Source organism: Nanorana parkeri, unplaced genomic scaffold, assembly GCF_000935625.1.
Source record: "Nanorana parkeri isolate BGI_ZX_2015 unplaced genomic scaffold, ASM93562v1 scaffold73, whole genome shotgun sequence".
Taxonomy (NCBI): domain Eukaryota; kingdom Metazoa; phylum Chordata; class Amphibia; order Anura; family Dicroglossidae; genus Nanorana; species Nanorana parkeri.
Genome location: NW_017306341.1, coordinates 2,129,633 through 2,151,348, shown reverse-complemented (window position 1 = coordinate 2,151,348; position 21,716 = coordinate 2,129,633). Strand labels below are relative to the sequence as shown.

Sequence of the window (21,716 nt, the reverse complement as noted above, 5' to 3'; positions counted from 1 at the left end):
TATATATATATATATATACATACATACATACATACATACATACATACATACAAACTAATAAGCAAGATACAGAATCAGGGCGAAGCAACAGAAGACCATAACCAAGAGAACACCACTGAATACACAAGAAAGGTGCACAGAGCCAGATGTACAAAAGGAACAAGCAAGGATGATATAGACCAGTGGTTCTCAATCTATGTAACCTCAGGACCCACATTTGTCCTTGGTCATTAAGTCGCGACCCAAGTTGTACTGCGTTGGAACGCATGGCAATGCAGTACCACGTGTTCCGGTGCGGGCTCCCACACCAGAATGCAGAGTAGGTGCGATTGTGTGATGTAGGGCATTAATTGCATGAGACTGTGTGATTAACGCACTGTACTAGTGGGAACCGCCCTCAAAAACACTGACAGACACAATCTCACACACATACACACTCTTTTTTTCTTTTAAGATCCACCCGGTCTCCTTAATTTACGAGAACTGGAGTGGATCCTCAGGCTGGGGTCCAGTGTGGGCTGCTGTGCTGTGATGGAGTTCCATCCATATGTGCATTGCTTGTAAAGCTCCCTTGCATGTCCTGAAGAGGTCTTGAGAGCCAGAATGTGATGTCACTCCAGTCTGGGCACCTTTACAGGGCATGTGAGGGAGCCCCAAGCAATGCACATATGGATGGAGCTCCCTTACGGCCATATCCTCAACCCACCCCACCTCAAGCCCATATTTTGAATGCTGCTTGGCGCAAGAACTGACTGTGTTGTGCTAGGAAGAGGCTGAGGAGCCTCTCACCTAGAAAAGTAGAAGGCATGCAGCGACCCAATGAACACAGGGTCGCAAGCCACTTTTGGGTCACGACCCACCAGTTGAGCACCAAGGATATAGAGCAGGGGTAGCCAAACTCTGGCCCTCCAGCTGTGGTGGAACTACAAATCCCAAGAGGCATTGTAAGATTCTCACAGACATGACTCCTGGAGAGAGATGCATCATGGGATTTGTAGTTTCACCACAGCAGGAGGGCCAAAGTTTGGCTACCCTTGATATAGAGTATAAAAGTAGGATCCAAATGAAGAAGCAGAAGAGCTATGAAAGGTTTTTGAAGGTGGTAATTTGGACCAATACAGGAATCAGCGGCAGTTTTTCCACCTGATCATAAACTGATAGAAAAATCTATAGAAAATCTATAGGTGTATGGCCAGCTTCATTTTAATCAAATAAAATGTGTTTGTAATGTTTTGTTAGAAACGGAGGGCCCTACTTTGATACCTATAGGAAAATCAAAGGTAACATCCGCACAAAGGAGGATTATCAGTGGAGAAACACAGAAAATCTGGTGTTTTATGATTGGGGTGTATATTAACCCTTAAAGGGAATCAATGCTGTTAGACCTTCATTCACAAGGTCTTCCTAGGAGGTGAACCTTGTGATGACAACACTTTGGGATCAGAAAATGTCTTGGATCACTACTGGTGGATTATTTTGCTTATAAACACAAACGGAAAAGGAAAAAAGGATTATATTTATTTCTTATTGATCACATCATTCACTTTTGGGTGTTAGTAGGACAGGAAATCTGTTTATGTTATCGAGTGTTCATTGTTACACATATACACAATATTGATGCTTGTTAACATTTATTTATAAATTAGGTTTGCATTTATTTAGTAACAAACAGCGTTTGTTTGTTTTTTTAAGGATTTTGTTACACTTTGTTTATTATCAGGAAGCCTCTTCACCTCTCTTTGGGATACAGTCGACTCCCGTAATTCGTGGGGGTTACATTCAGAAGCAACCACAAATTGTGAAAAACCCCGAATTTTGAATGTGGTAAAAAAAATGCCTGTAAATGCCTATTTATATAGTTTAAACCCTAAATATGCGCCTAAAACACTTTCATTTCAAACTCAGCTGAATACATGTAAAGAATGTAAAGGTAAACCCGTATACTGTACAGTATTGTACTGCTATGCCCCCCGCAGTGCTAGAAGGTAAAATACCGATACTACCCCTATATGGGAAAAATCAGTGAACGACTGAGGCCGCGAACTCTGAACAGAGACTTTACAGGGGTCGACTGTATATGAAGCAAAGAATATATTGATGCGTACAGCGAACACTGTATTCTTTCCAAGATTTGCACAGACAGAAGTTATACTTTCAGCACATGAAGAGGATGAACAGTAAGTTGACACATCATGACTGGAATCTGGAAAGCAGCAGCAAATATCAAACATAATGTTTACAATGTTCCATGAATGTGGAAACATTTTCTGAAATGCTGTCAGACCCCTTTCCGATAGATTTTCAGGAAGATCTGATCGGAAGCCCAATGTTAGTTTATGGACAGATCTAAATGGAGGTGCGTCCGTTTACATTCGATTACCTCCAACTTCATCAACGTCCAACGTCTTTTTGGCAGACCTGATTGTGGCGGATCGGGGGTAATTTGATGTAAATGCACACATGTCCATTTACATCTATTCCCCATAGACCTAAAATGGGTCCGGTAAGTTCAGTATTTTACTCCCTTGCAAGATGGAGGAAAAAAACTGGATGGGCACAGATGTCAGAACAGTGACATCCATTCCGTACTGCTCCGAACAGATGACATCTGAACTGACAGTGCCTGTGTGACAGGAGCCTTAGAATAATGTATAATATCTGTGGCCAAATACATAAAGGTTTTTGTCAGCTGTAGTTATTTCTGTTAGTAGTTGGTAAATCGGGATGTGTTTTGCAGCCATGGTTGCACTTATCAGTGTGCATGATTTTTGGGTGTATACATATGGGCATTTGTTAGCTGCATTTCAACCACATCTAGCATCAAATACTGCTTTTAAGTATGTTAATGGCAAATAATGTGTAACTTTTACACAGGTTTTATAACTTCTATTATACAGGTGTATTCCCCCTGACAATAATTGTATCTATTTTTTCCTCTAGGAGGTCTGGGCAATCTTGCTTGGTTCAGGGTTCAAATCTATTGCCTGGAATGAGATGACACAGTCAGGTAAATCCTGTTGTCTGTGCAGCCCTAGGCTGTGTTCACAACTGCCTGGCACAGATCAACCCTTGCTGCTGACGCCTCACAGTATGGGAGAAATTTATCAAAACTGGAGTAGAGAGAATATGGAGCACTTGCCCATAACAATCAATCAATCAATCAGCTTCTCTGTTCAGTTCAGCTTTGAAGATGAAAGATAGCACCGATTTTGATAAATCCCCCTCTATGTTTTTTGTTACACAGTTTCAATGTTACAGTCAAGAGTGACCACTGTTAGATGGGAGGACATTTTGGACAAAATTCTTTCAGACTGCATGCTCAGCCTAGGCACGGTCACTTTAAGGGAGCTAAAGGACTTATTGGTAATAATAAATGGTACATTGTTGTAGGTATTTAGTTGAAATCATAGGTCCAGCTTTTAAAGAGTTTTAAAGGTATTAGAGGCTACTCTCTTACTTTTCTAAGGGGCAACTCAGTATAGGGCTCTTTGAATGGGAGGCATAGTAGTTTGTAAATATTCTCTTACTTTCCTTACTATGGCCATGACTAAAAACAAGAGAATGCACACACGTTCTATTTTTTTGCCAATTGAATATCAAATAATGAGTAGTCATATGATTTAGTCTTCCAGACAGCTAAGCAGATGGAACGGTCACCCCTTTGTGAAATTTCAGTTACTTCAGCTATGCAGAAAGAAGCCAGTTGTTTACAGAAGTCAATGTGTCCTTTGAGCATTGATTGGGGCATTGCTAGGGTCCTAATAGACCTGGGGCACCCCATGGCACCTAGATTTCTTTACAAAATGGAGGGAGACAGTACAGTTATAATACAATTTCAATGCAAGAGGGTTAAGAGGGGCTCATGAGAGCTCCGTCTCTTTGCTGATGGGGATCCCAAACCAATGAGCCCCCACTCACAAAAGACACCCCCAAACGTTTCTTGGAATGCTACGGATTCCACCAGATCTTATTGTGTGCACCTTAATTAAGCTGCATAGAAGTAAGCTGATAATTGGGATTGTCTTTCATTGGCACTAATCTTCAATGAGACCTGGTCTAATATAGTCTATTTTATCACTGCTGTAAATTTACAAATAGGATGGCATGACTAAATTAAAAGTTAAATACAATACTATTGCCTAAAAACAATATCAATGATTGTATATTATGTCTTGAGGACAACTTTCGATGTGACATCAACAAACACTTTAAGGGGAAACTCAGGGCACTTTGTAAAAAATCAGAGCCATGTGCCCTGGATTCCAGGGTCTAGCGATTCCCTGGACTCATCCCTGGTCAGATATCTTAGTGTCGGCTTTTTTAGCAGGCAGGCTGAGCCAATAAGCAATCTGCATCTTTCTCTAAAGTTTTAATACCTGACGTGTAGCGTGATTGCAATTTTCGTACGTAGTTGCACCCGACTTGTGTTTCCTTTAGTATGCGTGTGTTCACGGGTGCGGGGGACTTTAATTTTTTTTTGGGATATTTTTCATTATTTTTTTAAAATAACGTCATTGCCATCACATGGGGAGACTTACAAGCCCCCTATGTGATAGCACATTGGAGATGACAGGTTCTCTTTGAGACATTAGACTCCTCTATTAGACTCTATTAGACTCCTAGTGTCACCTTTCCACTTCAATAGCTTTAACTGGAGAATGACAGCTGCCTGCTGAGGCAGACGAATGTAAATTCAGCAGGCAGTGGCTGGGAGCAATAGCCAGCCTGGTATTGGCTAGTTCAAATTGCAATAGCCAATACCAGGCTCGCTATTGCACCCGCCCACTGCCTGCTGTCAATCTTTGACTGGAAAGTACTGTTTAATCACTAAGGCCCCTTCACACCTTTGCGGTCTACCGTGGTACGTCGTTGCATGCTATGCTGTGTGCTAATGTGTGTGCATTGTGCAACTCATTCATATACAATGGGCTGCCAACTAAGCTAAACACACTTGAAACCAAACCTGACCCTTTTTTGGCAACACAGAGCACGACGTATTGCAGTGTAATGCGGGTCCTTTGCTTTAGCGAGTTGGGGTTCCAAAAGAAAAAAAATGAATGGCAAAGGAACACACTTACACAGTGCGGCACCACGAGTTACAGAAACAGAAAGATGTGAAGCTGACCCAAGACTCTTGCTCTGTCCTTGGTGTTGGAGCTGCGGCAAGAACAACTGACATTCTTTGAAAAGGGACCTTGCTAGTATTATTGTTCCCTTTTAAGAACATTAAAACAATTAATTCAGGTCTCAGGTAATAGAAATACCTCTAGCTAATGAATAACCTAGTGTTTACAAAATCTGCATTTTATTACAGGGTCCTTCATCTATGATAGGAATCACACAGTTAGTTGTGTAATTGTATACTGGCTCTTGCAGCAAATGGAGACAAGAGTACGAATAATGAAAGCTTCAGATGTAAGCACGTAAGTATGCAAAACTTGTTGGAATTTAGAAACTTTACCCTATTATTGTTCGTGAGGATTTTATGCTCTAATGAGGCAGCTAAATCATTTCCCAAAGGCACAGAGCACTGGAATGGCATACAAAGAAAGCCAGCGTCTGGACACATGTGAACATCTGAGCTTGACAGCCACACAGAGGACCTGACAGCGGGACACTGCAGATGGAATGGACAGGACTAAATGTTTATGAAAACATCGGTGCGGCTGACTGCGCCTCTTGATAAAGAGAAACGTATGAAATGGAAATATGGAGGTGTTGTCTGTAGCAAACAAATTTCAGCCGTCATTTTCTAGGGCAAGAGATGGAAAGTCAGCAACTGACTATTTACTACATGCATGACTTACATGCAGCCAGCAATGAGTTCTTAGTTCTAAAAGCTTTATCATGGTAAAGGCATAGTCCACCTTTTCAAACAAAATAATAAATAATTAATGAAAGCAAAAAAAGTGAATTTATTATGTTTTGTGTTGGAGCCAGCAAAGCATTGACCATGATAAGTGGATCCTAGGTGCAATGCCCAGGCTTCCACAGACTATTAGCCCAGCCTTGAGGTACGCACCTTCGGTTATGGAGCTAGAGGAAGTAATTAATGGTCTATAAGTACAGTGATATCACTACACTTGTGTTCCTTTGAGAACTATGAGTTCTTCTGCCACAGTGGCAGATACGAGTGGTAATGTTTCCATTCACAGAACCTGTAAAGGGATATGTGAAATGAAGACATGGCTGTGCAGGTGAAATTTAGTAATATCCCCTTCGCACACTGCTTCGATGTACCCCAGAAACCAATGGATGCAGATGGAGCTTCATAATATTCCCTTCACACACCATACCAATGTACCCCAGAATCCAATGGGTGCCTAAGCAACTGGTGGATGGTCCCACAGCATAAAATCTAGAAGATATGTTGTCCGCACACCATATTGTTTCAGAATATATCTTTATTTACATTCCTTTTAGCATGGCATATACAGTATTCTGCAGGGAGAAGAACCCTGTCATCCAGGTAAGACGGAGCGGGTGGTTTGAGAGCAGGGGCTGTGGAATGGCGCCATATTCCATTTTATACCCTAAATAGGAATATACTAAGGTACACAGTATTAAAGATGGAATTACCCTTTCAAGCAAATCTTGCACCTAAATAGCAAGCTCTGTTAATTTAGCGTGTCCCCCCTCCACCCTGAACATTCTATAAAATTCCCCAAAAAAACAGTGGGGGGAATAAAGTTAGATAATATACTTAACTTTCCCCAAGCTTTCACCCGATGTGCCTAGATGAGGGTGACATCATCACCCTGCTGGCAAGATCCGGGGGAACGTTGAGCAGCCCAGATTTCACAAGAAGGCCACCATGTCTTCTTGTGAGGTTTGGAGTACACAGCATACCGTATGATCTGCCATCCCCTGGATTACAGAAGTCAAGGTAGACATCATTATATTATCCACCCCCCCCCATAGGTAGTTTAATGTGGTATTTTAGCAAGGGGATTTGGCCACAATAATAGTCAAACCTTGCTTGGAGTGGAGTGGATATTTAAAGCTGTCTTCAATCTTGTGAAATCTGCAGCTTTCATTCAAGTAATACCTGGTGATCCTGCCATGAAGGTCCTTGTTCAGGCATTTCTGGTTATAGGGTGACAGCTGTCTCCCAATTGTACTTCTGCATGGTCACCCTTTCACATGCACATCTGGTTGAGATTACAAGTGCCCGTGCTGACACACATTATGCAGACGTAGTCCACCTTAGTCAATATCAGGAAGCCAATCCTAATTAAAGACGTGCAGTTGACGCTGGAGCAACAGCATATAGACTGGAGGAGGCTTAATGCCCCACTCTAGGCAAAATATGAAACTCCACCCATCCCTCCAAAATCAAAACCAACGCATCCCCCCTCCCAACCTATCCTGCAGTGCTTTGATTTTTCCTTACCTTATTAATTTAATGATACTCACCTAGGTTCCCCCTTCAGGTCCCTCACCGGAACAGTTTCCAGGTGTGGGGCACCATTACTCCAGTGCAGCAGATGGCCCTGAACAGCCAGTCCCCCCCTGCTGCCTTGCAGGGATGTCACTCCTCTTTTAGATCCCGAGAGTACCCTGCCTCTGGATAGCCAACAGGAAGAGTCCATGTCACGCAGTCAGTGACACAGACATGTGAAGAAGGACCCCACGCTCAGGACTGGAGGATCACATTAAAGTGGACCTTTACTCATACCTTTCAAAATAACAACAAAGGCATCTTTAGAAATAATTAGTAATGACAATCTACAAACACATTCTTCTAGATAATTGCCGGCTTTGTATTCTTTGCATACCTTGTTTTCTTCTCCTCCCTATTCTTCTGACAGTGGCCATTTTTACTAAGGGCAGGTTACTAGATCTCCCTTTACTTCCTGGAACTCTGACACATGTGACCATGGCACATCATCTCAGGGAAGGAAAATGCCTTTCCCTGAGATCTCATGTGATTACAGATGAGATATCCCAGCAATACACTGCTGATGTAACCTTCCCATGATGCAACACTTGGGCACATTGCATCACTTTTGCCAAAGAGAACCAGGAAGTGGGGAAAAAAAAGAAATTGTAAAGTAAAATAAAAAAATGTTTGTTTAACAAATTATTGTAAGATGATTTCATATCAGCATGTAGAGTTGCATGCTGATGTGATTTTTAGCCAAAGGGGGTAAAGGTCCACTTTAACTGCGTCTTTCGGGAAGTAATTTTTTTTGGCAGCGATCAGTTAGATGGTAATCGGGATGGAGGGGATTTAGTTTAATCTCGGAAATGGCCTTAAGGGCCGGTTCACACCACAAACAGTGCGTTCCAGAGTGGTCAGCCTCTGGAGCACACTGTATCACAAACTGGGTGGGTCCCTGTGTTCAGGGGCGGGAGGGGGCGTGGCGGTGCATTGAATTCAATGGCACCACAGCCATGCACCCCGCCAGCAGTGCAATCGACCACACCCGAATGCGTGGCACATCAGTGTCTGTGTTCCGATCCAGTACGATCTGCAAAAATGGTCCCTGTCTGTGTTGTAAAGTAGCCACCACTTCAAGTTCACTCCCATGATGGACTACAATCTCAGGACGAATTAGTAAACTAAACATGAGATTGTAGTCCATCACAGGAGTGACCTTGGAGCGGTGACTACTTTACAACACACACAGGGACCACGGAGAACAAAAGTAGTCATAAGGAAGAACAGTGTAAGCATGCATTCAGAGATGATTTGAGGATCTACAGCCGAGTGATACACAAATAAGTTACATTTTTGTTATTAGTTGGGGTACTTGAATTCATTTTTAAGATTGAACTCCTGAGTTTAGTGTCACTTTAATGACATAAAGCCGTCTCTTCCTATAGAAGGCGTTATTTCTAAACACCAGCAGAGAGGAGTTTGCTTTTCGGCAGAAACACAGCGCTCAGTGCAGAGATGATTAGTTCGATCATTTCCGTGGCTGTCGCTGAATGCACCCCAAACTAATGATCTGGACACTGATCACAATTATTTAAAATGAGTTAATAAAAGAAAGATTTCAGGTTCCCCAAGCCTTCTCTATATTATCTGATGGCTGAGCTCTTTCTATCTCTGAAAAGAACCCCGTTATCAATGTTGTCGCAGCGTCTGAAGCAGCGAGGGCTGAATTAGCTGATTGCTAATCCAAAGAAACAAAATCACTTCTTCAGTACCCGCCCAGCTTTGATGTGAAGCAGCCGGAAGACGTGTTGTGTTTATGCCTTCCCCATTCATTGACTGCTATGACCCGGCCATGACACTGGAAGAGGCCAGAATTATAGTTTTTATTAGAATTCTTTCACAGAAGCAAGTTCTTCAGAAATTGAGTCTGGGGTATGTAGAGTGGAGTTCCTCTTTCAAACTGTAGTGAAGAAAATGTAGCAAAATTGGGGCTATTGGCAGTCAGGTTTCACTGTCTGCAAACATGAAAGCGGAAGTTTATTTTTGCTTATAATTTGCCAATTCTGCTTCATCCCTCTTATCCCCCTCCATTAACATGCTATGAAAATCGCTGGGTATCTGTGGTTCTTGATGCAATACAGATAGATCATGGCTGGTGGGAGGGGCCAGCAGGGTTCTGTACATAGCCTCCCGAAAACAGCAGGCTGCCCTAGGTAACACTCACTTGTGATGCTGAGCCTATGTGATTGAAGGAACTGGAATTCAATGAGAATGGGCAGTCTAGGGACAGTCAGGCTGGGGAGGAAAGTGCTAGATCAGCATTTCTCAACCTTTTTTTTCAGTCATTGCACCCTTTAAATGTATGCAAAATCTTGAGGCTTCCCAAAGTGGGGTTCCCCCTTCATATCAAAGTTCCCCGTTCAAATCAAGACCCCCCCCCACCCTTCACATCAGAGTCACCCTTTGCATAAGTATCCCCCTTTCACATCATGAGCCCCTCCCCTCATATCAGTCTTCATTCACCCCTTTAAATCACAGTCCCACTACCAGAAGATTTTGAGGCACCCCTGAGGAAGCCAGAAGGCACACCAGGATGCTACGGCACCCTGGTTGAGAAAGGCTAAGCTAGATGATGTGGGATGTCCTCCAGCCAGGAAATGAGGCGGACTCTAATGGACTTGCTGCAGTTTCTAATGCATGCAATGAGAAGCTCACAGTGCGCAGTGAAATCAGAGCGAGCAAGCTCAGTACTGGAGAGGAGCCGTTACAACGGAGCAAGGCCGGAGGGGAGGCTGGAGTTCAGCTTTAACCCAGAATTCTAATAGGAGGTTATAAGTAACATCTTCCACCGACAGCTCGGCTCCCAGCTCCTGGACAGAATCCACGCTTCCACCTTTCATCGTGTGATTACTTTCACGCTCACAAGTCACCCTCTGGGGTCCCAAGTCTACAATTCACTGACATGTTCAAGCTGCGTCTTGCCTAATACTCTCTGAGACTTTTTATCTATGCCCACTGACTTCCTAGAGACCGTGCCTTACATACAACGCCGACATGTTTGTCTGAGCAAACATGGAAATACAAACATTCACGTTCTATAGATCTAGACATCCAAACGTCTGAGGAGCAGTAACTCCTGGCAACCAACCGCTCATGTATCTGACTGCAAGAAATGACTGGTTACTATAGTAACGGCTCCTCTGTACTTCTTATTATATGTAATGTTTATATACAAAGCTCCTCAGCACTTTCTGCACATGTACTGCATTCCTGATGATGACGACAAGCGGCTCTCACAGCAGCCTGCGGATCTGTACTACAAGACCCTCCATTGGCACCAAACCCCCTCTCTATAGCTCACCGCTTATGTTACAATCTGATTGTACGATATTCTTTAGGTCTACCAGCAAGCATGTTGTGCAAGGGTCTGCCTGATTGGATGCAAATTGATTGGACAGTTTCGGTAAGTCATCTTTAAGCTCACCCTACACGTTACAATCTGATTGTACCATTTCCTTTAGATCTACCAATAAGTATGTAGTACAAGGGCCTGCTTGATTGGATAGATGAGATAGATCCTCATAATACATAGTTTTGTTGATTGTACAGAGATGGTCAAATTGTAACGTGCGGTGAGCCTTAAGGTGCCCATACACTGACCAAATTTCGGCTGCTTTTTAATGTTCCTGTCCGAAATTCACACAGTGTATGGGGCTGTCGGCTCCCTTTCAGCTGGAATTCCTCGATCAGCTGATTGAAAGAGCTGGCTGGAAAATCTTTGGACAATCAGACCCAGCAGCCAATGAGCTGGCCGCTCTTATAGGGTATTCTGACAGCGGCCGACGGCCCGTGGGTTGAACGGAAGAAAATTATCAGATATAAATATATTGTGGTGAATTTATAAAAACTGAAGCAGACAAAATCTGGAGCAGTTTCCCAATCAGCTTCTCTCTTTCATTTTCAAATCTTAACTGAACAAACTGAAGAGAGAAGTTGAGTGCTGTGCACAGCTGCTCCAGATTTTGTCTGCTCCAGTTTTGATAAGTTCCCCTCATTGTGGTAAATAGACAAAACGTGCGCAAAAAAAGCACATGGAAAGGTGCAAAACGTTTGTGTCGCGCATTTCCATCCGTTTCTATTGAAGTCTATGCAGCCAAACGCACTGTAATCTGCCCAAAAAAGAAAAGCTCATGTACCTTTTCCAGCGTTCTGCGTTTTACAGCTTGCAACAAAACTCTTGGGTGTGAACAAGAGCAATAAAAATGAATGGGATTTGAGAGTTTTGCAGAACTCAAAACGCCCAGGTGTGTACATGGACTTCCATAGTTTGGGCAGATCTAATCCTGATTGTGTCAGATTGTAAGGTGTATGGTGAGCCCAGGTATACCACCTGCAGAAAAGATATGCAAAGTGCTACACATAATCAAGAATGTATTAATGGACATTTCAGATTACTGAGCGCAGTATCCAGTCTGGCAGCCCTGCAGAATACCAACAACAGTAGCCCATGCTGGGACTTGTAGTCCTGCAGCATATGGCCAATCGCAGGTCGTGCAGTTTATTATCAGATCGCCGGAGTGACAGAAGAAAGTCGGCATTGACAGGTGTCTCATCTTCTGCAGAGGAGTCGGCCATGCCAGAGAGTAATGAAATAAAAGTGCTTACCTGCTTCCACCCTCTGCTCCCTCCAGATGGAGACGAGGTCATGGTGTCCCCCTGCTGGAAACTTTCACGGATGAATATCTCCTTGCAGAATCCCCCCCCCGATCAGTCAGGACACAGATCGCAGCGGTGTGTGAGGTCAGCGATCGCCCGGCCAACTCCTTGGATACTTTGTTGCAGCGATCACAGCGCCACCACTCTCCAGCCTGGCAATGGGGAGCATTGAGGAGGGGGCGTGTCCGCTCAGCCAGGTACTGAGAGCAGGGGGGAGAGCTCAGCCAATCAGAGGCGCCCACCGCCTGCTTTCCCTTGAGCCACACCCCTCCTGCCTGTCACGGACTTTGTTCTGGGAGACAATTTCCGAGCCTTTGCCTTTTCTTTCTGTTTCTGAAACGTGTGCAGATATGATACTTATATGTTTGTCTTCAGGGTGATGAAATATGTACTAAGCATGTGCAAGGAAAGGCCGCTGCTGTCTGTTTAATGGTGGCCACACACGGATCGATTAGATCAATCATTGATAAATCAATGTCAGTAGAATCATCCAATCAGAAATCAGAAACCAGAGACCTGATCCATTTCAACTTTGCCATGGCAACATTTTGCCCAGTGCAGGATTGCTCAATATGTGTGTGTGATAGAACGATTCTACGATCTGATTTGAGCTGGCCATACTCTACACAATCTGATTCTACAATCTCATTTTAATCTACCAATAATGATATAGTACCTGCCTGATCTGATGCATATTGAACACAGTTGTTTAAAGGAGAACTCTGGGAAAATCGCAAACTCCTTTGCAGTGGGGCTACCCCTGCACTGCAAGGGTTAAAGTATAATGAAACCCTTGCGTTTTTTTGCATATATCTACTGCTTGCAAGCAGTAGATATATGCAAAAACATTTTGAAAAGTTACCCAAAAGCTTAAAACTTACCTGTGTCACCGCCCCACGCACCCGTCCGAAGTTCTGAAAATTCTCGGGCGGCTGCAAAGGATCATGGCGCATGCACAGCAGAGATCTTCGGCTGAGAGAAGAGGTGAGACACAGGGTAAGTCAATCCAGGCAGCGTGCACGCGCGCAGACATTGTGGGACACAGGAAGAGACAGCAGTCAGCGCTGGATCAGAGACCGGCACCAGCGCTGGAGGGATACTGAAAACTACTGGAAGGAAGATGATCGGATCAAGAGACATCACTTAAGGTAAGTTCTTACACCAGCATGGGGGGGATTTGACTTTAATGTTACTTTAAAGCGGACCTTTACCCATATCTTTGAAATGACAACAAATACACCTTCAGCAATGTTTAGTAATGACAATCTACAAACACATCCTTCTAGATAATTGCCGACTTTGTATTCTTTGCATACCTTGTTTTCTTCTCCTCCCTATTCTTCTGACAGTGGCCATTTTTACTAAGGGCAGGTTACTAGATCTCCCTTTACTTCCTGGAACTCTGACACATGTATTCTATGCATACCGTACTTCTCTTTTCCTCCCCAGTCTTCTACCAGTGGACATTTTTACTAAGGGCAGATGAATCCATTTACCTTTATTTCCTGGAACTCTGGCACATGTGACTAGGACGTGTGACCATGCACATCATCCTAGGGGAGAAAAATATCTTTCCCTGAGATCTCATGAGATTACAGATGAGATTTCTCCTCCTGTGATGGACTACAGTCTCGAGTTTAGTTCACCAATTTGTATTGAGATTTGTAATCCATCATGGGAGTGAGCTTGGAGCAGTGTTACAACACACACAGGGACCATACAAAAGTAGTCACCCTCCAGAAGGAAGGACAGTGTCAGCACCAATTCAGAGATGATTTGAGGATTTACAGACGAGTGATAAACAAATAAGATCTATTTTTGTTACTAGTTGGGGTCCTTGAATGCATTTTTAGGATTTAACTCCTGAGTTTAGTGTCACTTTATTGTTACATAGAAGGTAATACATCAGTTTTGGACTTTTGCGATAAGTAAAATGAAAGTAAAACTGCAATTCATAAATCTTTTAAAAATGATGCAACATATGACAAATATAAAGTAGGTGTTATTCTAATTTGGCTCCAAAGTGGAAAACATTTTAAAAGAGAACTATGGGGTAACCTTTTGTCCCCATAGCTCTCTTTAGTGTCATGGCAGGACATATACTAACCTCCTCCCTTGACCCAAAACTCAGCGAGGGAAATTTATCAAAACTGGGGCAGACAAAATCTGGAGCAGTTGCCTAGGGCAACTAATCAGTTTCTCTCTGCTCAGTTAAGATTTGAAAATGAAAGAGAGAACTAGACATGTGCGATTCGTTTCGTTCCGAATCGAAATTCGGACGAAATTTCGGAAAATCTGAGATTTGGATGTATCCGGATTCCGAATGACAGAAATAACGAATGTAAACTAATCCAAATGTCCGATTCCGAAATCCGTTAGCGGTAGTCTGTACGAATTGTCATTTTGTTTTCGTTTCTTTTGTTCGTTGCATATGAAAAGTACTATGACATCTCTGACCCACAGACCCAAATGGCATTCAGGAGATCACCAATAGCATTCGGAAGCTCCCAAATGCCATGTGATATTTGACAGCTGAGAATGTCAAATTCAATTAAAGGATTTTTTCTAAAGGTGTGGTTTGTTTATTTACATTGAATTATAACCCTTAAGTGAATGGGTAGGGGTACAAGTACCCCTTACTCATTCACAAGGGGGGGGGCATCTGAGTGCCCTTTAATTAAAGGGGTACCCTGATGCAAATAAGCCCCCTTGCCCGCAGACTATCGTCCCCTCCCTTTCCTGCCCTGCCGGGCCTGTGCTCATATCAAGGGTCTGGTAGGATTGTTAGGGGGGACCCCACAGACCTAAAGGGCCTGGTAGGGATTTTGGGGGGAACCCCACACACTTTTTTTTTGTTTCAACTTGGGGGGGTCCCTGCCTCCCAACATTCCTACCAGACCTAAAGGGTCTGGTATGAATTGGGGGGGAACCTCACGCTTTTTTTTTTCCTCTTCAGCATACTGACAAACATTTTTTTTTCTTTTCTCAAATGTCACTTTGTTGCAACGAACGATACGAAAACGAAACGACAATTCGTACAGACTACTGCTAACAAATTTTGTCCAAATCCCGAAACGAATTGACTTTTGGAAACCCGAATCCCGAAAAACGAAATAACGCAAAATCCGAATCAAAACTAAACTAAACACATTTTTTGCCGGTGCACGTGTCTAAAGAGAACTGATTGTTTGCTAGACATGTAAGCTGTGGAAAAATTCAGTTCGGATATTTTGTTATTTCGGGATTTGGATCCAAAATTCAATTCAGTTCGGGTTTCCGATTCAAACTAAATCCGAATTTTCGTTAGTTTCGGATGAGTTTACGAATATTTGTTGGGAATACCATAGAAAACCATATACAGATATTAATACTAAAGCTGAAGCTCATAGAGAAGAATGGTATTCGGCATCTGAATTTCAATATGTGTATATGGCTCCCAGACCTAAGTGGCATGCAATTCGGAAATTCGGATCCCGAATGCCACGGGTCTGGGAGCCATATACATATATTAATAAAGCTGAGGCTTCCAGACCCGAATCGCATTTTGGAAATTTGGATCCCGAATGCCATTTGGGTCTGGGAGCCTCAGCTTTGGTATTAAATGTATATACTGTATATGGATCCCATGTTGCCTTAACGAAAATTCGTGTTCAGACCCATTCGGATGCATTAAACCGAAAAACACATCTGATTTGCCAGAAAAGTCACATGTCCCATTCAGTTTCGCTTTAGAGAGATTTTCAAACGGGATCCAAAATTCGGAAACAGAAATTCCGATTTGGACACATATGGATGCATTGGGATTTGGAAATTCGGATGTGTCCAAATGTCCGAATTTCATAAAATTCGTCCAAATATTGATTCGGGACTAAACAAATCGCACATGTCTATTGGTTGCCGTGGACAGCGGCTCCAGATTTTGTCTGCTCCAGTTTTTATAAATTCCCCTCAGTATATAGCGAGCTTTTGCCCACTACATGCTGAGAGCGCCGCAGCCGGGACAGATCCCAAAAACAATGTTGAGATCCGCCCTGCTGCCTATCTATAAGCAGACCCAGCTGTGCCCGCCCCCTCCCCTGTCTGTTCCTCCAGTCAGCGCTGGAGGATCGGAGAGAGGAGGGGGGAATCCCCGTGGGGAACGGTGACTGATAGTCACAGCTCTCTGCAGGGAGGTGATCAGAAGGTGAGCGAGCAGTGGTATGTTTTCGCTCACTTCCCGATCAATGGAGCCGATGTGTGACAGTTTCATTGTCACACGTAGGCTCTAACTATGGGCATGAGTGTAACTCACTCACCCCATAGTTCTCCTTTAAGGGCTCACTTTAGGTTCAAGTGGGGTTGGAATAAGTGTTCAGGGCTGGTGAAGGGAGGGGTGGGGGGTTATAAGTTAATGGCTCGTTTTAGGGGTTAGGTGTGTGTTCAGATAGAGGAGTGTTAGATGTAGAAGGGTAAAGGGGATACATTAGTTTACAAAACTCTGGACTTATACAATAACTCTATGTCAGGAATCATGGAAGGTTAGCGGTGCCAGTCTGCCATGCTTTGAACAAATGTACTGAGGTTTTCCTGCAATACATGTGTTGGTGTAAAGCCTTCCTTAGGGCCGGTGCAGACCTGAGCGATCCAGGACGCGTATCCCGGGATCGCGCTGTTGTGCACAATTGCAGACAGTGATTGCCGCGCGGCCCCATTGATTTCAGTGGGGTAGATCCGCACGGCAATTGCAGAAAAATTTTCCTTTTTTTGCAATACATGACCTACGGCTGTTTTAGCTGCGATTGCGTTGGTCAGAATCGCGGAGGGAAACCACACGATCTGCCCGGCACGACTGGGGTGCCATTAGAAAATAATGGCACCCACAGCGCGATCTTTGGTGATGGGTGACTCCGGATTGCCGCGCGGTCAGAGATCGCCCAGGTGTGCACCGGCCCTTACTTGACATCCAGCATATCTGTGTGAGAGTCTGCAGGAGGAGGCAGGAAAAGGTTGTCACTTCAAGTGCTTTTCATTGGTTTGCATTTTCATCATGCTAAACTGTGACCTGAGCACTGATCATATGCTTGTGTGTATTCCTACACAGGATGCACGTGTACAAACCGAACATAGGCAGGCGCAATGCACATCCATCAGATCACCCACGCCACCAAACACCCCATAGACATACCAACCCAGCATGTTTATATGTATGACAGGTGGAAGATGACAGTGCAGGTAGATACCACCAATGCAGCTTTTGTCATGTGCGAAAACACACCACAACATATGAAAGTGGGATAGGCTGCATTTCCCTGCAACATACTGGACACCATGTGTTGTACTGCGTGGCCATGTGCTGCATGCGTTTTTAAAGTGTGTTTTTAAGGTGCCAGTTCCAATGAATGGCAGTGCAGTACAGCAATGCATATAACGTGTCCATGCGTTTTTGTACAGTTACCTCTATGAATAAGCCGCATCGGTGAAAAGCATTAGAGGATTCTGTTTGGTCTGGGGAGCTTGTTTGTGGTGCACGCACACTTTTGGACTGTAATAAAGATTGGAGCTGCTTAGATCTGTGGAGTGCGGCAGTTTTTGGATCTAATGGTACAGTGCATGTTACTGGAGCGCAATGGTGTGACAGGAGCGCAATGATGTGAATGGGCCCGTAGTAGGGTTAGATTTTAATACTGTTTGTGTTCCTCAGTAGGAGGGGTTTCCTTTCATTTCTTGTTTCAGTGACAACACAGGAAGTGAGTAAAAATCTCACCAATGGTATTAAATAATAAACACCTGACAGGCGTCGGGTTATACGTTATCAAATGTATAAAACAGTTTTGGATGGGGTTAGCCAGAGACACATATTCAGCACATGTATGTAAGGACGGCCAAAAGCTACACAAAATAACAATGGAATGTCCCCAACACGCAGAGAATGTGGCTGCAGCTGAATTGTAACTTCTTGTTACAATACAACAGTCAGAGATATTTAAAGGATGCTGGAAGATCCTCGTGGCCGCCCATCACTTGTTATTGAACACTTTTTATCTCCTCCACTTCCTGATCATCACTTGTATATCAGTTCCAGTGAACCCGGGGTTGTTGTTGTCACACACTGTCTCCACAGGTCGGGGAGGTTTATAAATATTTATATTATGTTCTTAGATTCTAAATAACTGGGAAATGTTTATGAAATGTTTGTAAATAAAACCTAGAAAATAAAATGTATGAATTTCAATCTATTTATAAAGAAAGCCCCCTGTTCACACCTGTGCTATGCCACATCACTTGTGCAGTGCAGCACGTTTTAGGGCTCATTCACACAGTAATTGGCCGGCACGTACATCTCCGTGCTGCGTGCAGGGCCGTATCGCTCAGCTCCCGGGAAGGACAGGTGCTGCGTGTGATTAGTACGCAGCCCCACTCCTTCTCTATGGGACTGCGTGGCCATACGCCCCCCCTACGCTCACCCACCCTGCACGTCCGTGCGGGTGAGCATACTCGTACGCTGACAGGATGGATCATGTCTGCGTCCGAGCCAGGAAACAAGCACCCCTACGGAAGTGCACTTGAGGTGAGCGTAGGGGGCGTAGTCCCATAGAGAAGGACGGGGGCTGCATACTAATCACACGCAGCACCTGTCCTTACCGGGAGCTCCTCCATATGGCCCTGCACGCAGCACGGAGCTGTACGTGGCGGCCGATTCCTGTGTGAATGGGGCCTTAGTGCGTTGCAGGAAAGCAGCCCTCCAGCTCTGCTTTAACTACAAATCCCATAATGCCTCATACTCTGGGAGTCATGCCTGCAACTGTGAGTCTTGCAATGCCTCATGGGACTTGTAGTTCCACAACAGCTGGAGGGCTGGAGTTGTCCACCTCTGAACTAGAGGCTACTGTCAAGTCTTTTATTGCTGCCTGTGTCCTTGTTAGCAATATTCCCCAAAGTGATTCCCTATGGTTGTTACCAATGTCACCAGGAAAGTGAGGACAAATCTCAAATTCTGAGCTGCCCCCAGAAAAAGTATAGAGGGGAAATCTTCCCACGTGAACATTTGTTCCCGTAAGAACCATCTAAGAGCAGATTTTCCTCATATTGCCAAAAATCTCACTTCCTGTTGAGTCTACATGACAGGAAGTGAAGAGAAATCACCCAAATGAGACAGAGATAGCAAAAATCAGGAAATGATTAACTCTCCTCTATTCTTTACATATTTTTTTTTCTATTTTAGATATACCTTAATAGTACCATTTAAAAAAGGGAACTCCTCACTCTTGAAAACAAGGCATGTTTGCAGAGCAAAAAAATTACATTCAGGAACAGCTGGCAAATGAGCTGTCTTCTACATGTCAGTCTCTGCCACAGCTTTCTGTGTGTATGAAATAAAACTTTAATGAATTTTCCAGCCCCTGGTATGATTGTCCCCAGCCAGGAAGAATGTTGAGGCTGATTGGTTACAAAACGCGCCGACCGTATGTAACATTGCTAGTGTATTTTACCGAGAACCTATGACACAAACTCCGTACATGTCCCTCCCGCAGCATTTTCCTCTCACCGCCCTTAGGAGCACGTTTGGCGCCGTCATCGCCCCTTGAAGCTGATTGGCCGCTTTGAATGTCCACTGACTTCCGTGATTGGGCGAGCCCGACAGGCTTTGCGCGGCTGGTTTGAAATCTCTCCAGTGTCGGTGTGGCCGTCTATGAGGAGAGAGCTGCTTTCTGGTAATGGCACGATGAAGGCGATCATAGGTCATGTTTTGGGCAGTGTGGAGGTTTGGGGTGCTCAGGGTGAGAACGTCCTGTCTTTGGAGGTTCCGTGTCTCACAATGGGGGTGGGGTGTCTGTTCCATTGTTCATGTTATTTGTCTGTCTCATTGTATATGTAGGGGGCTCCCTGCTTCTTCTGCATGGCTAGCTGGGATTTGTAGTTTATCTCCTGCTGACAAGCCATACTTCATAGTGTGTCTTCATGATGGCATGCTTGGACTTGTAGTTCTACTTTTTCATAGTGTCTTCATGATGGCATGCTTGGACTTGTAGTTCTACTTCTTCATAGTGTGTCTTCATGATGGCATGCTTGGACTTGTAGTTGTAGTCCAGCCATTTGTGTGTGCTGTCTCCTTTTTAAACTCCATACATGTTGCAATCTTTGTACTATCGAGGTATAGATTTGTCAAAACTATGTAATATAAGGACCTACCTAAACCATCCAATCAGTGTGTATCCAATTGGGGTAGACCATTGTGCTGCAAAACTTGGAAGCTCTTAAGCCTTTCACGCATGTTACAATCTGATTGTACAATCTCATTTATATCTACTGTGTGTGGTACACAGGCCTACCTGATTGCATACAGATTGATTGGATAGATTAGGTTGATCCTCCCATACTATATAGTTTTGGTAGCTCTAAAGTTGATTGTATGGTCAGAATGGTCAGATTGTTGTGTGTGTGTGTACAGATTGTAATGTCTGTGGTGGGCTTGGATTTATCAATAGTAATGTAGTTAGAAGTACTGCTTAAAGGGGATGTTCCATGCCAAACCCCCCCCCCCCCCAACACATTGTGAAGCTGCAAATAAAGCTTATCAGTCTTTCTCTGGCAGATGAGAATGTAAGATGTAAGTCTCTTCTGGTGTAGAAGATGCTTGTAGCCTGTCAGCCATGTTTTTCCTGGATACTGAGTTGTGTATGGGCAGCTCAGTGCACAGGCTCACCGAGGTTCTTGCTGAGATGAAGTAAATCCTGTGTGGGAGAAATGTCATCAGGGCCCGGCCTGGATTAAGACCTGGCACAGAGCTCCCTGCCCCCACACCATGTGTAAACTGCTCATCTAGGTCTTGGGTACCTGGAGAGAGGACTTACTCGCCTGATCCCTCTGGCTCCAAGAATGGCACCCACGCCCTCTGTCCCCACCAGCTCTGGTAGTCTGAGGCCCACTGACGTCAGTCCACAAGATGGAGTGTACTGTAAACAAAAGCGGTGACTTCAGGGGATCAGGTAAGTTGAAGCTGGGTAGCAAATTTCATCCGATTCAACAGCAAGCGGCTGATAATTTGCTGCATTGATGACCCTATTCCTGCAGCAGAAGTCGATGATTAGATAGACTTCTTGCCGAAGGAACGTGTTGGAAAATCTTTGGCCCAGCAGAGCGTGCAGCCAATCATCTGCAAAGTCCGTCTGATGCCGCTGGCTGCTGTCAGCTTACAGTAGAAGTGACTGGATTCATCCATCCACACTGTTCAGCGATTGATGGAGGCATGTGCTTTGTGTTTTTTTTTTTTTTTTTTCACCCGTAGGCGGCAAAAGAGGCAAGCACAAGCCACTGATAGTGAATGGGGGTGGGGGGATTGTTGAGGAATCTGTTGTTGTACACTTTGTAATCCATACAAAGCTACCAGGAAGTATGCTATTTTCAGGCGGAGTCAGACATAAGGTAAATCTTTCACGGTAGTTCTTGGGCACAAATGACATTTTTATTACCTATAACACCGCAAATCTTCACTTTGGTCCAAAAACAGAAATCCTATTGGCTGTATCTGATTAACTTTTTTGTTTTTCTTCCAGGGATATTTGCTGGGATCAACAGACATGGACGAGTATGCAAAGATAGAAAAAATTGGAGAGGGTAAGTTTTTTTTTTTTTTTTA

At 44.0% G+C, this 21,716-nt stretch overlaps 1 protein-coding gene across 1 annotated transcript in view; it reads left to right on the top strand.

Moving 5' to 3' along the window:
- The first annotated feature begins 12,172 nt into the window (after nucleotides 1-12,172).
- CDK1 (cyclin dependent kinase 1) overlaps nucleotides 12,173-21,716 on the top strand; it is a 19,454-nt gene continuing 9,910 nt past the window's right edge. The window contains exons 1-3 of the mRNA XM_018576662.1: nucleotides 12,173-12,184; nucleotides 19,775-19,791; nucleotides 21,634-21,694. Of these exons, the coding sequence (XP_018432164.1) occupies nucleotides 21,658-21,694 (37 nt within the window). The 5' untranslated portion in view covers nucleotides 12,173-12,184; nucleotides 19,775-19,791; nucleotides 21,634-21,657. The remainder of the gene's footprint in view (nucleotides 12,185-19,774; nucleotides 19,792-21,633; nucleotides 21,695-21,716) is intronic.